Source organism: Enhydra lutris, unplaced genomic scaffold (genome assembly GCF_002288905.1).
Source record: "Enhydra lutris kenyoni isolate GAN:26980312 unplaced genomic scaffold, ASM228890v2 scaffoldscaffold38, whole genome shotgun sequence".
NCBI lineage: Eukaryota > Metazoa > Chordata > Mammalia > Carnivora > Mustelidae > Enhydra > Enhydra lutris.
The window spans coordinates 11866003-11880089 of NW_019154122.1; the positions used below are offsets into that span (position 1 = coordinate 11866003).

Consider the following 14087-nt stretch of genomic DNA (forward strand, 5'->3'; position numbering starts at 1 on the left):
GGTGGGAGGGGAGAAGCCCTCCCGGCACCCGTTCACGCCCAGCTTCTGTTTTCTTACACTTTGGGTTCTGCTCTTCCCTAGGGCCCCCTGCCCTTGAGAGACGACAACGGCATTGTCCTGCTCGGGGAGAGAGCCGCCAAGTGCCGGGCCTACGCCAAAGCACTGCACTACAAAGAACTGGAGTTCCAGAAAGGGCCCACCCCCGCCATCCTCGAATCTCTCATCAGGTAGGCTCTAACCCCTTTCTAATGGCTGCCTTCCTCTGAAATGACCTCTCTCCCCCCACGGCCTGCCACCAAATCATGGGAGTCCCGTGGAGGCTCCTGCTCTGCGAATTCTGCCATCGGGTCCGGGCCAGCATGCTTAAATGAGATGCGGTTGCCGGTGGCTCTCCCCACTCTTGGAGCCGTGCCTGGCCTTTCCGTTGACCCTCAGCACACGGGTTCTTGTTGTTTTCCAACCTGTGCTGGCTTGTCCCGGTGACATCAGTCCCGAAGCTGTTCTGAGGCGGCAGCAGCCTAGGAGCGGTAGAGGTTAACGGGTCTGATCACACTCTCAGTTCGGAGCAGGAAATACTGGTTGCGGTGCCTCGGGGGCCTCTGGGGTTTTATCGCCTGAGTCGTCCCCCCCTGGTGTTCTGCCAATCTAACAGGAGAGCGACCTCTGAGATTCAGTGATCTTTTCCCTGCCCTTGGCAACAGTCTCTCCTCTCCGAAGATGGTTTTGCATCTTCTGGGTATGGAAAAAATAGGTTGTTTAATCAGTTTTCTGCTGTTATGAAATTAGAAGCAGCCTCAGATGTTAGCACCAGCTCCCAGAGAACTGTTTGCTTCCCCTAATGATTATCAGAGAATATTAACTCTGGGATCTAATTATCTTCGTGTAAATGCTAACATGCTTGATTATTTCACTACAGATAGTTGAGGGGAAAATCACCCAGCTAATAAGTACCCCTTCGAGGCTGATACAGTCTGCTGTGTGTGGTGCTTCTTCCATTTGAGAGACTCATCAAGTAGCCAGCTTCTGTGCCAGCTCTGCTCTTAAGTAAATGCTAAAAGTGTTCCTTTAAACACTTTAAAAAGTGACCAAAAAGATAGAAATAGCATCAGGGTTTTGTCCAAATGAAGTGAGCTTGGAGAGGCTGTTGATTTCTAAAATGCCACATATAAACTGTTACTAGACATGCTGTCCCTGTGGAGCAGGCTTCCATTCCTAATTAGGTACAGCAGATAGGAAAACCTGCATTTCTTCCTCCCATCCCTGGCGTAGGTGACACTCACCATCTTCCTTGATAATTGATGGAAAATCTGGCGGAGGAATATAATGACGTCAGTGTCCAATAACTAGTTTTGCATGTTAATTTCCTTGCTGGCCTTTTTCAGTTTGACACCGCTCTGAAAGCCCCCTCATCCCACCCCAGGGCTTTTACTATATTTGAGACAGTCACAGGAGAATTAATGTATCAGGTTTGCAATAGGAAGATACAGTCAGAGCCCTGGAAAAGTGTTCAAGGCCGTTAACCGTGTAAGCCAATATAACTGAAAATATATACTCAGAATTCCCTGCAGATTGATCTTGACTTTAAGCACAAACCAGTGGAAGCCAGTGCTCCCAGGCCATGCCAGGGTTCTGAGCCATGTGGTTTTGTCCCAACCTGATGAAGCTCCGCTTGCAGTTCTGCCCTCTTCACTTGTCTTCCCATCTTCCCATCTTTCTCCATTTGCAGCTTTTCCCACTTGCTTTTGTGAAACTGCTTTTCCTAATAAGCACCATGGCAATGCCCTGCCGTCATTGTCACTGCAGATAGTTTTAAGAAACAGCCTTAGACAAGGCTGCTTTTAGAGAATGTGTGCTCAGCACTACCCAGTCCTCTGCATGGGCCTCCTGGAAACTCCTCCCTGGGGGGTAACCATGGGGGGGTGATATGTCCCCTAGTTTTCACTTGGGTTCCATGTTGGAGGCATCGTTCTTCGGTGAGAAATTAAGCTCCCATCCTCACAGTGGCCACCAGGAAGCTCACAGCTCAGTCCTGGCCCACCTCTAACAGACTACAGACCTCTGACCTCTTTTGTCTGCTGCCCTCCCCCTTTCAGCTCTGTTTTATCTTCCCTACTCCTGCTTTCCCTTCATTGTCCACTTTTTTAAAGTTTATTCTAGTACATACATTTGAGTCAACTGCCTCAAATTCTCTTTGAAATAATCAGGTTCACAAAAACATCTTTGCAAAGCTATTTCCTACTTTTGGTTTTTGTCTTAAAAAGCTGTTCTATGCTGACAGTTCGGTTCTCTTGCTACTGGATCAATTGTCTGACTCCCTACCTATTGATGTTTTTGCCTGTCTGCTCGAGGACAAATTAAACCCCACATGTAATCCCCGAACTAGACTAACACTGAGACAGTATAAACTATTCGCATCTCCTCAGAGCTTATATATGTCAGTAAGTGTAATCGCTTCTTAAGGGAACAGAAGACTAAATGGGTATTGGATTCTCTGTAAATATACACACACATACACACACCCCTGGCTTTTACTTGGTTGGCCTGTAGCATTGGGATAAGGGCAGGCGGCCTGCTTACTTAGACCATTCAGGCCACTGTTAACAAATTACCATGACCTGGGGAGACTTATACAACAAACACTTCTCACAGTCCTGGGAAGCTGGGAAGTCCAAGGTCAAGGTGCTGGCATGGTTGAGCTGTGGTGAGCACCCTCTTCCAGGTTGTCCAATGGATGACTGCTGTCTGTGTATTCAGGTGCTGGAAAGCAGAGAACAAGCTCTTTGGGCTCTCTTTAATGAGGGCTCTGGTCCCATTCATGAGGGCTCTATCCTCATGGCCTAATCACTTCCCAAAGACACCCCCCGCCACTTCCAAATACCATCACGTGGGGATTAGGCTTCAACATAGGAGTTCTGGGAATATAAACATCCGGTCCACTGATTCCTCCCTGGCCCCCCAAAAATGCATGTCCTTCTCAAATGCAAAATACATTCATTCCATCACAACCACCCTGAAGTCTTAACCCATCTGGGATCAGTTCATGTAAATAAGTCTCATGTAAATATCATCTAAATCAGGGATAGGGATGAGGCCCTACGTACAGTTCCTCCTGAGGCAGAATTTGTCTCCATCTGCAAACCTGTGAAAACAAGTTACGTGCTTCCAGAGTACACTGTTGGCATGGTAAAAGGAGAGACATCCCCATTCCGAAAGAAATGGGGAAGAAGGAAAGGATGACAGATCCCAAGCAAGTCCAAAACCAAGTCAGGCAAAGTTCATGAGATCTCCAGGCTTGGGAGTAATCCGTTTTGGCTGGATAGTCTGCCTTCTGGGCCCACTGGGGGAGTCCGCCAAGCCTGTTAAAAGCAAGGCAGTGGTCATCTTTTTTGAAAATAAGCAGGCAGCCCTGATGATCTCTGGGCCACTTCGGGATCATTCTTTTCTCGTCTTGAAGAACAGTACATGTTCACAACCAAATAGCTCCGTAGTTCTGTCCTGTAAAATCCAAGAAGTTTTATAGCCTTCCTTCATTCCTTCCTGCCTCTGTCCCCTTCTGTTTTGTCTCATGGTTTCCAGCCGGAGTAGCTGATGCGGTCCATGGTTCACACCGCACTGACCGCCTTAGCAGAGCCTCGCGTGGCCATATCCTCCGTGTTCTCTTCCAAATACACGTGCTCATTTCTTTTAGTACAAGTTCGCTGAAAAGTTCCCAGCTCTTTACGTTCTGGCTCCTTTTTGCTTAATCTACATTCATGTCGTTTCCCTCCTCTCTCGTTTTACTCTAAGCAGTCTGGAGGAACCAAGCCACCCCTCTGCACTTTGCTGAGCAGTCTCCTCAGCGAACACCCAGTGTCACTGCTCGCAAGCTCCGCCTTCCTCAGAGCACTGGGACACGAGCACGATCAGATCGTCTGCCACTTCATAACAGGAGGTTCCGTGTCTCTATTATCCGCTCACCGTTCCTCATTTCTGAGAACTCATCGGAGTGGCCTTTACCAATACTTAACCCGTACTCCTACTGCCCTTCTGTTCACGGTTACATGGGTGCTCTCTCAGGAGACAGAAGCTCTCTCTCTAGCTCTCCTTGTCTTTCTGGGCTCTCCCCGCCTCTGCCCGTCACCCTGTGCCAGAGCCACTCCACACCGTTAGGCACGTCCAGTGCAGCAGCGCCCCGCCTCTCAGCACCAGTTCCTGCGTCAGTCTGCTGGGGCCGCTTTAACAAAATGCCGCGGGCCGGGGGGCTTCGGCGTTCGTTTCTCGCAGTGGTGGGGGCTGGACGGTCCACGGTCAGGGACCAGCACGTTGGGTGCTGGTGAGCACCCTCTTCCAGGTTGCCACACTGTCACCCTCTCCCTGTGTCTTCACGTGATGGAAAGCAGAGCACGGCTGTCTGTCGGGGGGATGTCTTTCATCAGGGCCGCAGTTCCATCCGTGAGCCACTCCCCACTCATGACCCAGTCACCTCCTATAGGCCCCGCTTCCAAATACTGTCACATTGTGGATTGGCCTCAACAGAGGAATTTGAGGGGGACATAGACATTCGCATTTGGTCCATTGTACTTGCGTTCCTTTCTCACTGTAAGAAGAAGAAAGCGTCTCATCAAAGCTGGGTGCTTTCACTGCCCAGCCCCTGACGAGTAATCCAATTTTTTTTTTTTAAGATTTTATTTACTTATTTGGCAGGGAGAGAGATCACAAGTAGGCAGAGAGGCAGGCAGAGAGAGGGGGAAGCAGGCTCCCCGCGGAGCAGAGAGCCCAATGTGGGGCTCAATCCCAGGACCCCTAGATCATGACCTGAGCTGAAGACAGAGGCCTTAACCCACTGAGTCACCCAGGTGCCCAGGTAATCCCATTTTTTAAAAAAAGTTCTGATTGAGATCAGCAGAATGAAAATGAAGAACGGGGGCCAGTGCTTGCGAGGTAGACATTCTGCTCTCATACCACCTTCTCTCTTACATCGTAGAGGATGAAACAAAACATTCTTCACTTCCAGGGATGACACGGAGCTCTCCTTTGGTTCCTGGTGGTTCTGTCCTCCTTAAGGTCAGAGACTGTACCGACCTCGTCTCTGAACCCTCGGTGCCGACCTCAGCTGCTCCAGAAGGGTACTAGAGAAGCAGTGGTTCCGTTCAGAACGCGTGCGCTGTAGGTTGCGTGGCTGGCACGTCCTGTTCTCTACCAACTACTCTCCCCTTCCCCTCGGCCGCACTCTCTACAGGTTTTCCCAGAAGGGTGAAGGGAGCCACAGATGCCGACTTCAAGCCTCAGTTTTTTGTAGGGTGGTTGTTTGTTTTATGCCAACATTTCTTCCCCCAACATTAACCTCGTCACGGGAAGTTCATCCTCTGTTTACTCATTGTGTGTATGTAAAAATGTGAGTAAGTTTCCACAGCTATAGGTTTTGATTAGTAAAGTTTAGATGCCCCCCACCTTTATTGAGGAATAATTAACACATATAATTGTATATGTTTAGAATGTACCACTTGCTGCCTCGATAGACATTATGGAATGACTGTCCAGCTCAAGATCATTAACACGTCCATCGCCTCACATTGTTAACCCTCGTGTGTGTGCGATGAGAACACTTAAGACCTACTCTCAGCAGCTTTCAAACACACGACACTGTCCTCTGACTGGTCACTGTGCTGTATATTAGATCCTCAGAACCTGCTCCTCTTACAGCTGGACGTCTGTGCCCTTCAACCCCTGTCTCCGTATTTCCCCATCTCTCCACATCCCCTGGCAACCATGGTCTGTTCTGTTTCTATGAAATCAGATGGTTGTTTGTTTGTTTGTTTGTTTGTTTTAATGATTTTACATGTAAGTGACACCATACAATATTTTTCTTCTTCTATCTTAAGATAGAAGAACCCACTGTAATGCCCTCAGATTTGTCCATGTCATCAAAAATGGCAGCATTTCCTTCTTTTTTTTATGGCTAAATAATGTTCCTTTTTGTATGTGTGACATTTTCTTTATCCACTCATCTGTCTGTGGACAGGTGGGTTGTTCCCATGCCTTGGCTATCGTGAATAATGATGCAGTGAACATGGGAGTGCAGATAGCTCTTTGAGATACTGATATCTTTTCCTTTGGATGTATACCCAGAAGTGGAATTGCTGGATCATATGGGAGTTTTACTTCTAATTTCTTGAAGAGCCACCAGACTTTTCCATAGTGGCTGTACCCAGCTGCATTCCCACCACCAATGACAAGGGTTCTCTGTTCTCCACATCCTCACCAACACTTGCTGTCTCTTGCCTTTTTGATAACAGCCATTGTACAAGGTGTGCGAAGATAGTCTCATTGGGTGGTTTTGATTTGCCTGTCTCTGAAGATGAGTGATGCTAATGACGTTTTCATGTGTCTAGTGGCCATTCCAAGAATGTCTTTTTGGGGAAAGTGTCTATTCAGGTCCTTTGCCCATTTTTTAATAGGACTATTTACTTTTTTGCTACTGAGTTATATGAATCCTTTATATATTTTGAATGTTAGCTCCTTACGAGGGGTCATAGATAGCAAATCTTTTCTCCCATTCTGTAGGTCACCTTTTCCGGATACTGTTTGTTGTGCAGACTTTCTAGTTTGAGGTGGTCCCTCTTGTTTATTGTAGCCTTTGGTGCCTGAAGTTTCAGGTGTTTTTTAGTTAGAGGAGATGAGAGAGGGAGAGAGAAAGAGAGAATTTAGCTACTTCTGCCACAGGCATTTGTGCTTTTTTTTCCCCTTTCTCTTAACCCCCTGATCTTTTCATCCCCCCTTTCTAGGCAGTATTGTGTTGGCTACCGGGCATCTAAGACTCCCCTCCTGCTTCAGGAAGTTTCTGTGTGAATGCCTGTCCTGTGGGATGCCCTGCTTCAGTGCACTTCTTTTCTGCTCACTCGTTTCCTTTGAAAATCCCCGAGTTCTTGTTTTTAAGGTTAAATAGGTTCCAGCAATCCAGGGACTGTAAGTACAATAGGAAACACTGAGTAAGAATAATGGCTCACCTCACAGTGACTGGGTCAAGGGGAATGGGCCTTTTTGTCAAGGAAAAAATTACTTCCTAACAGTCAGAATTATTTGGCATCTATTATGGCTAAAGATATGCCGCCTGTCTATGTGTTAGTTTGCTCAACTAGAGAAAAAGAGTGTGAGTTTGCGGAGTGTTTTGAAGCCGAGTGGTGGCACTGGGCTCCATTGGGCTTAGGCGGGTAGGCTAGGTCTGACCTCTCCCAGGGGCTGCTGCCCTTTTTCCCCCCACCACCTTTTCAGTCTTTGGCTTCTGCCTCCTCTCTTGGTTTCCCTGAAGATTACAACCAAATCCAAGTCTCTTTCTCACTGCTCACCCTCTGTTTTTCCACAAAGCTTTTACGTTGATCTAAATGATAATGGCAATAATTTAAAAACCAACAGGTTTCAAAAGAATTTATTGTAGAAGAAAAAAGAAACTTCAGATGTTTACAATATACTACAGTATTTTATTTTTACAAAGCAAAATATTTATATACAGCATGAATTATTAACCATAGTGTCATCTACCTTCATTTTGCAGCCACTTTTTATAGACAAGTTAGAAGAGAAAGCTCTTTGAGCCCTTTTCTTGCAAAGTAAAAAATAAAAATAGATATATCTGCATTGACTGAACATTTTAAGGCGGTTTGTGCAAGCGTCCACGAGGGACTTCTCCCCACCTCTTGCTGGAACTCCCCAGCCGCCACTAGATCTGCTTCTGCCTTTCAACACCGCAGCCTGATAGCGGCGGAGTAGGGAGGGGCCAGAGGCCCCCCGACCAGGCCCGGGCCCCAGAGATCCCTCTGAACAGGTCCAGCCTGGCTCAGCCCACCACCCGCGGAAAAGTTATTGTCTTTAAAAAAATGTGTGGACCGAGGGTAATTTCATTGGATTTGAAAAATCAGAACTCTCCACCATTCTCTTTCATGCCTTTCTGTAACACCCAAGACCTCTCCTTGAGGATCGAAATTACAGGGTTCTTTTTAGTCTAGGGATCTGTTTTCTGCCCTCACATAACCTAGGCCTTCAACTGAATAGGTAAAGTGATGTCATCATTGCTTTTCTTTCACAGAAGAATCAAGTGGAAAGGAAAAGCTTTTAGTGAATCTGTCAGGGATCCCAGGCAGAGAAAGCCCCCTCGGGCCAGCCCCCTGAGAAGTATGTGTGATAACCCATTGAGTTAAAATAATTCATCTCATTCGGTAACCCCCTTGTACCTAAATTTGATTGTGCTCCTCAGAGCCTGAACCTCTCATTGGTGATTGTAGGCCAATTTCCATCCCTACCTTTCTCTCCCCACTTCCTGCCTTTCCCCGCCCTCACCCGGCCTCTGTGTGTCTCCATTTTCCCAGGGCTGCCCCACAGCAGGCCTCCACTTAGGGCTGGAAGTCTTCCGGGCGGATCTTCATCTCCACCCGTCTGAGGGAGTAGCTAGACCCATGCCAGCCGTACCAGGTGATGCCGTCCAGGTGCTTTTTGTGCTCCCCAAGGCGGTAGTACACTCCGTTGAGGTTGGAGTCTGTGCAGCAGTTGTACCAGTAGCCACCTGGCAGGAGAAGCAGACCAGGGCTGCGATGCCGAGCGCGCCCTGCCCTTGGAAATCGCTCACAGACCAGACAGCAAGAGTTGGGAAGCTGCTTTTGGAACAGTGGCTAAGCAGTTCGAGCAAGTGTCCCCAACAAAGCCAGAATGCCAGCGCTGGGGCTCTAAATCTATTCTTCTCACGTGGGAGTGTCCCCTCCAGCCCCCCCATCTCACCTTTGCGGAGCTGCGCGCACTTATCTAAGCAGTTGTCGTTGTCCTTGTCCTTGGTGCTGAAGGCCGTGTTGTTGTGGTAGATGAGTGCGTCGTTCCCCACGTTGCCACTGTAGTTTCCCAGGAAGAGGCGGTAGCTGTTGAGTTCATTGCCCAGGGCGAAGCGGCTGTACTCCGCGTAGCGCATGCTGCCCTCCCAGTCCTGTCAGGGGGCACGCAGAGCCTTAACGGGAGCTGCAACGGGCTCTCGTTTTGTCCCCTCCTGCCATGCTGTCCTCTCTGCACTCGCAGCCGTGCACCCGGTTCCTGCTGTGGGCTTAGCAAGGCTTTCCCACATTTGCCTTGAGTTGACCCCACTAAGGTAGGAGTCGGAGAACAAGGGTCCTGGACCACGCATCTCCCTGAGTCCCCAGCTGGCCTGGATTAGCCTCTCTGTGGCCCTTCCCATCCCGGCCTGGACGGTGTGGGTGTGTGTTTGGCCGCATCCCCCTTGGAGGTGTGGTAGAGGGGCTTGAGAAGAGAGCAGTGTTCCGAGGCCTCTCACGGCCCTCAGGGTTTGCACACAGGGGAGCTCGTGCCCCCGGCCAGAGCAGGGACCCGTGACTCAGCCCCCCTGACTGTGGATCCCTCTGCTCTGACCCGAGTCCAGCCTCTTCTTAAATATCTACAGCCTTGCTTTTGTGGAAAACAAACAAACAAACAAAAAAAAAAAAAACAAGAAAAAAACCTCTTTTACCTCAACTGTACTGCAACCTGAAGGAAAACCATCATAATAAATACAGGAGCCTATAGCGAGCCAGAGTGGGAAGGGGGCATCCCCAGAGTTGTGCATGGTTGCGTGTGGCAGCCTGCTCCGGCCCGAGGCCTTGTGCTCACCTCCATCTCCACGCGTAGCCGGGTCGGCCGTCGGGACAGCCGGTGGATGTGGTCGTTCCCCAGCCAGAAGTCCCCACGGATATTGCCAAAACCCTGCTTGTACTGCCTCCAGTCCCGGTAGAAGGAGACGAGGCCGCTCTTCCGTCTCTGAATGGTGGTCCAGCCACCGCCGGACGTCTCCATGTCACAGTACACCTGTGGCAGAGAGGATGCTCTGGTCGGGGACCCACGGAGGCTGGCGGAGGGGTGTGAGGGCAACAGGCCACACCCCCTTCCTCCCGTTTCCACAGAGCCTGTGCATGTGCACACATCCGTAATCACGCTGGCTCACTACAGCCACCGTCCAGCCGTGTTGACCAGCAGGAGCGGAGTGGTGGGGAACAGTTGTCAAAATTTTGGATGGTTGCAAGTGCACATGTTGTTGGAGGAGAAGAAAATCCACATATGCTTGCCATGTTCTCTCTTTTCTCCTTCCCCAAAGAATAACTGCTCTAGGTGGTGGCAAGAAAGGTCAGCTGCTTGGGTGGAGGTTATAGAATGATATAATCTGTGTTAGAAGATTCGGTGTTTGGTTGATAATGACTTGAAGGGGCAAAACAGATACCTGGGGTCCCCCCGCCCCCATCCCAGCGCAAATTGAGCGTGTGGCTAGCTCTCTGCTATCTGGTATGTTTGACTCTCTGTCTTGAGTTTCCCTTTGCTTTGGCGGTGGTGAGCCCGTTGCCCCCGGCCCTTCTAGGGGGCGGAGGACAGATGGCAACACCTGGGCAGTGGGTTCTGCTGACCTCACCTCCAGCTCGGGGCTGCCCAGAAAGTCGTCGGGAGGCAGCTTGTACACTCCAGAGATGCGGTAGTTCTTCTGGTAGAGGGACGAGCAGTCGTAGATGGCATCTACAACAGGAGCAAACCACAGGGCTGAGCATCCAAAGCCAGAGGCCCCACGGCAGGTGGGCATTCAGGCTGCATCTCAATCGAAAGTTTTAAAACTGAGACTTCATTTCTACCACTACATTCACATGAGTGTGCATTACAAGGCTGTGTCTGGATTTTGGAGAGGTGTGGGCATTGCGAGACCAAAAGGGGGGTGTATTTTGGCTTTAGTAGTTGGGGGGCTGAGAAGTGGGGAAGCCCTTCGCCGGAACAGCATCAGGGGAACAATCAAACAGGTGCTTTTAGTTTAACTCTGAAATCGATTATCCTGTGGAAGTTCTAGCCTGTGAACTCTGGAAACATTCCAGTGTGTGAGGGCTACATAACAGATGCTCCTGTTTAATAAATTCAGCTTCTGGGACAGCCAGCCTCTCTCCCCACATAAGTCATGAGTATCACATAGGGTTGTTTTGTGTGATAGGGATGGTTTTTCAGAAGTAATGGCTGTTCTTACCTATGAGAATTAGCTATTTTTATCTAGATTGCCTAACTAGGACCCTGATGAAGGGAGATACATTTCTCATCTTATTTCCCCCCCTTCATCTACCACTGCTCGATTTTCAAATGGAAATGCAAACACCCTGAGGAATGCTTGGAGGCCCTCCCCTAGCGGCATTATTAAAACAAACAAACAAACGAGAGCATTGGGCAGGCTGGTTTTCACTGGGGTTGATTAAAATGCTTCCTTGGCCGCCCAGGGGCTACTGCTTTATGCCTGCTTGTCTCCATGTTGCAAATCTCAGCACCATGGAAGAAACCGCCTTTCCTGAGAGCATTCAAAGAGCAGGAACTCTTGCTATCCAGGAGAGGTTTCCCACCCTCTGTGTCTGGGGTTCTTTCCTTGGCGGTCCCCTGCACTGGGCCTTCAAGAAGAGCACAGCGATGGCAGCACTTCTGCCAAGAACCATCCCAAGCAGAGTGTGTTGCAGCAGGGGATGGGAAGGCACATGTCTTTGCCACCAATCCCTTCATTTTCTGTGATAATGAAAGCATCAACTTACTGCTTTCTCGCTGGCCTACCTGCTAACACAGTATGAAGGTGACCCAGCACCTGGTAATAGAGAAGACAAATGAGGAACAGTGTCCTGGGCAAGAAGAGGAAGAGGCACAGTGGGAGAGCTGCCTTTGTTTGACCCCCAAGAAACTCCCTGCTGGGAGGAGAGTAGATGCCCACTGGAAGAGCTGGGGGTGGCCTGGGCAGGTTCCCTCCCGGCTGGCCTGCTCTCCCTCAGGTCTGGTTTCATCTCACAGGCCAGACCAGGACCCACCTGTCTGGAAAATGTACTGAGGATACCTTTCTATTCTAGTCCCACACTGAGGGGCAGGAAGTACATGCTTAGTTAGAAAGCGATTTACACATGGTGGTTTTTTAATTAACAGTGGGATATCGAAGCTTAATTTCATGTTGACCCCCCCTTTTTTTTTTTCATCTGAATTGAGAGCAACCAGTGACATTTAGTCTGTTGTCTCTTGACTGGTTTATGATGTGACCAAAAGTTGTTGTATCAGCAGTAAGTGACAGAGCTGTAGGGTATCTCCTTACAAGTAATAATTTCCCGATGATTCCAGGAACCCAGGTCTCTTCTCTCTGAATAGTAAATTGACCTTGCCAGTCTGAGCCAATCTAACTAGAAACTGAAAATTATTTTAGAAAACGTTAAGTGTGTTTTATTTTGGGGGCCACTGAAAATCCAGATCTCAGCATTGCATTTTCTTATTTCCTGCAATGGGAAAATTTTATTTGAGATCACGGGAAGAAGTAGAAATCTCAGAAGCAAGGAACCTCGAGGAGCCTGTCCTTTCCAGAACACAAAGGAATTCTTCATCTGGCTCTAGGGTCTGTACCTCATTCTGAGCCAGTGGGAAGAGTCAGGTTTGCAAAGAAGACACAGAATCCATTACTGCCCGTACCACTAAATCTTAGGGACATGACAGAACTGTGTTTGGCAAAACTTAGCTTCTAGAGCAACAGATGTTACAGTGTTGGTGTTCATTCCTGCTTCCTTGGGACTGTCAGCTCTGGCTAAGGAAGTAGACCCGTGAGGGAGACTTGAACCCTATTTCTAAGACCTGTGATGTGACTGGGCAAACCACGTTGTCTCTCTGCTCTCTGGGATGTTAATTCCTACCATTCATAGGCTGAAACATGTTGTGAATAAAGAGATGGTGCAGACACTGGGTAAATTTATAGAAATGTACAGAACATTAGAGCCGGTGGCACATACCCAGGAAAATATACCCCAAAGAACCCCCAGTCATCGATCTGATAGCCAGGATTGTAGAAACCATGCTACCGACAGAGACACTCAGCCATTCGAGCAAGGAGGTGATGAGCAGCGTGAGAATGTGCTCTCCTTACCTGCTGAGGTCTGGGTGAGAGTCTGGGCTGCCTGCAGCTGCATAATGTCGATCTGGTTGTTCATTTCTGAGTACTTGCTCTCGGCGTCCATGAGCCGCGACTCCATGCGCTTGGTGCTGCTCTCCAGCTCCATCACCTGCATGACCACGCTGACCCAGTCCCTCTCCTGCTTCTGGCTCAGGTCACTCAGCAGGCTGCTTAGGTTGGCCATCTGGGCCCTGAGCTCCTTGGCCTCCTCACAGCAGGCGGCCACTTTGAGCTGCGCAGGGGTCCTGCGTTTCGGGGGCTTCTGCAGCCACACTGGGTGGCTGACAAAGGCCGTGATGAAAATGCAGAGCCAGGTCACCACCGAGAGAGTCTTTTTCAGCATCTTTCCTGGGCCTGGGTGAGGAAGGCTCTTCCTTCTGGGGATCTGGAGATGCCCAGCTGAGGTCTGCAAAAGCCGGAGCAAATGACGAGTTGGCACTTTCTCTCTGGGTGGGCTCCCCACGTTCTTGCTTTCTCGTCCTGGGCTCTTTCGGAGCCTTTCTCAAAGCTTGAGTTTGAAAGTGCAGGTTAATTGGGCTCCCTGTACCTTTCCTTCCTTTCCCTGAACACCCTACAGACTCAGCATCTTAAATATTATCTGCCGTCCGTACCTCCGCCCCCGCTGCGGCCTGCGTGGGGCTTTAGCCCCTCCCAGCTCATCTGGGAGGGTCAGGTGCCTGCTGGGTGAAGTCAGCGTAAACTTAGGCCAGAGGGGAGGAGGGAGTCAGGGCCGCGTCTTTCTTTCCTTGCCTGCAAAGTCTCTGGGCTGAGACAAGAGGACTATGAATTTGTGTGTTTCCAATTTCAGCTATTAGATTATGCCCCTGCCAGCCACTGGCTCAGCTCTATCAGCGAGCCGGGCAGGGTCAGAAGAATTTCCAAATTCCATTTGGAAGGTTACATAACTGTGGGGTGAGTCTAAGGTAGGCAGAGAAGTTGGGACGAAGGTTCCCTGCTCGCCCAGGGAGGCCTGTAAATGAGCATTTGGCATATACTTTGGCATCCTGCTGAGCGAGCTTTTAAACAAGGCCGGTTATTCCTTTCTCTGATCATCATTCAGTGTTTTACAAAACCCTTATTCCATCCAAATCTAACATTGTGTCCCATTTGAAAATCTCTAACTTAGAAGAGCTCTAGAAATAGGATAATC

General features: G+C 49.3%; 2 protein-coding genes across 2 annotated transcripts in view; one reads left to right on the forward strand and one right to left on the reverse strand.

Moving 5' to 3' along the window:
- The window catches only part of LOC111154883 (mechanistic target of rapamycin kinase), a 125347-nt gene that overhangs the window by 55411 nt on the left and 55849 nt on the right, over window positions 1–14087 (forward strand). Inside the window, exon 28 of the mRNA XM_022514821.1 lies at window positions 82–227. Coding sequence (XP_022370529.1) covers window positions 82–227 — 146 coding nt within the window. The remainder of the gene's footprint in view (window positions 1–81; window positions 228–14087) is intronic.
- On the reverse strand, window positions 8199–13566 carry LOC111154884 (angiopoietin like 7). The gene is made up of 5 exons (XM_022514822.1): window positions 12911–13566; window positions 10412–10512; window positions 9622–9816; window positions 8749–8947; window positions 8199–8536 (listed from the first exon to the last, which is right to left on the reverse strand). Exons 1-5 carry the CDS (start codon window positions 13278–13280, stop codon window positions 8367–8369), a joined length of 1035 nt encoding a protein of 344 aa, XP_022370530.1. The 5' UTR covers window positions 13281–13566; the 3' UTR covers window positions 8199–8366.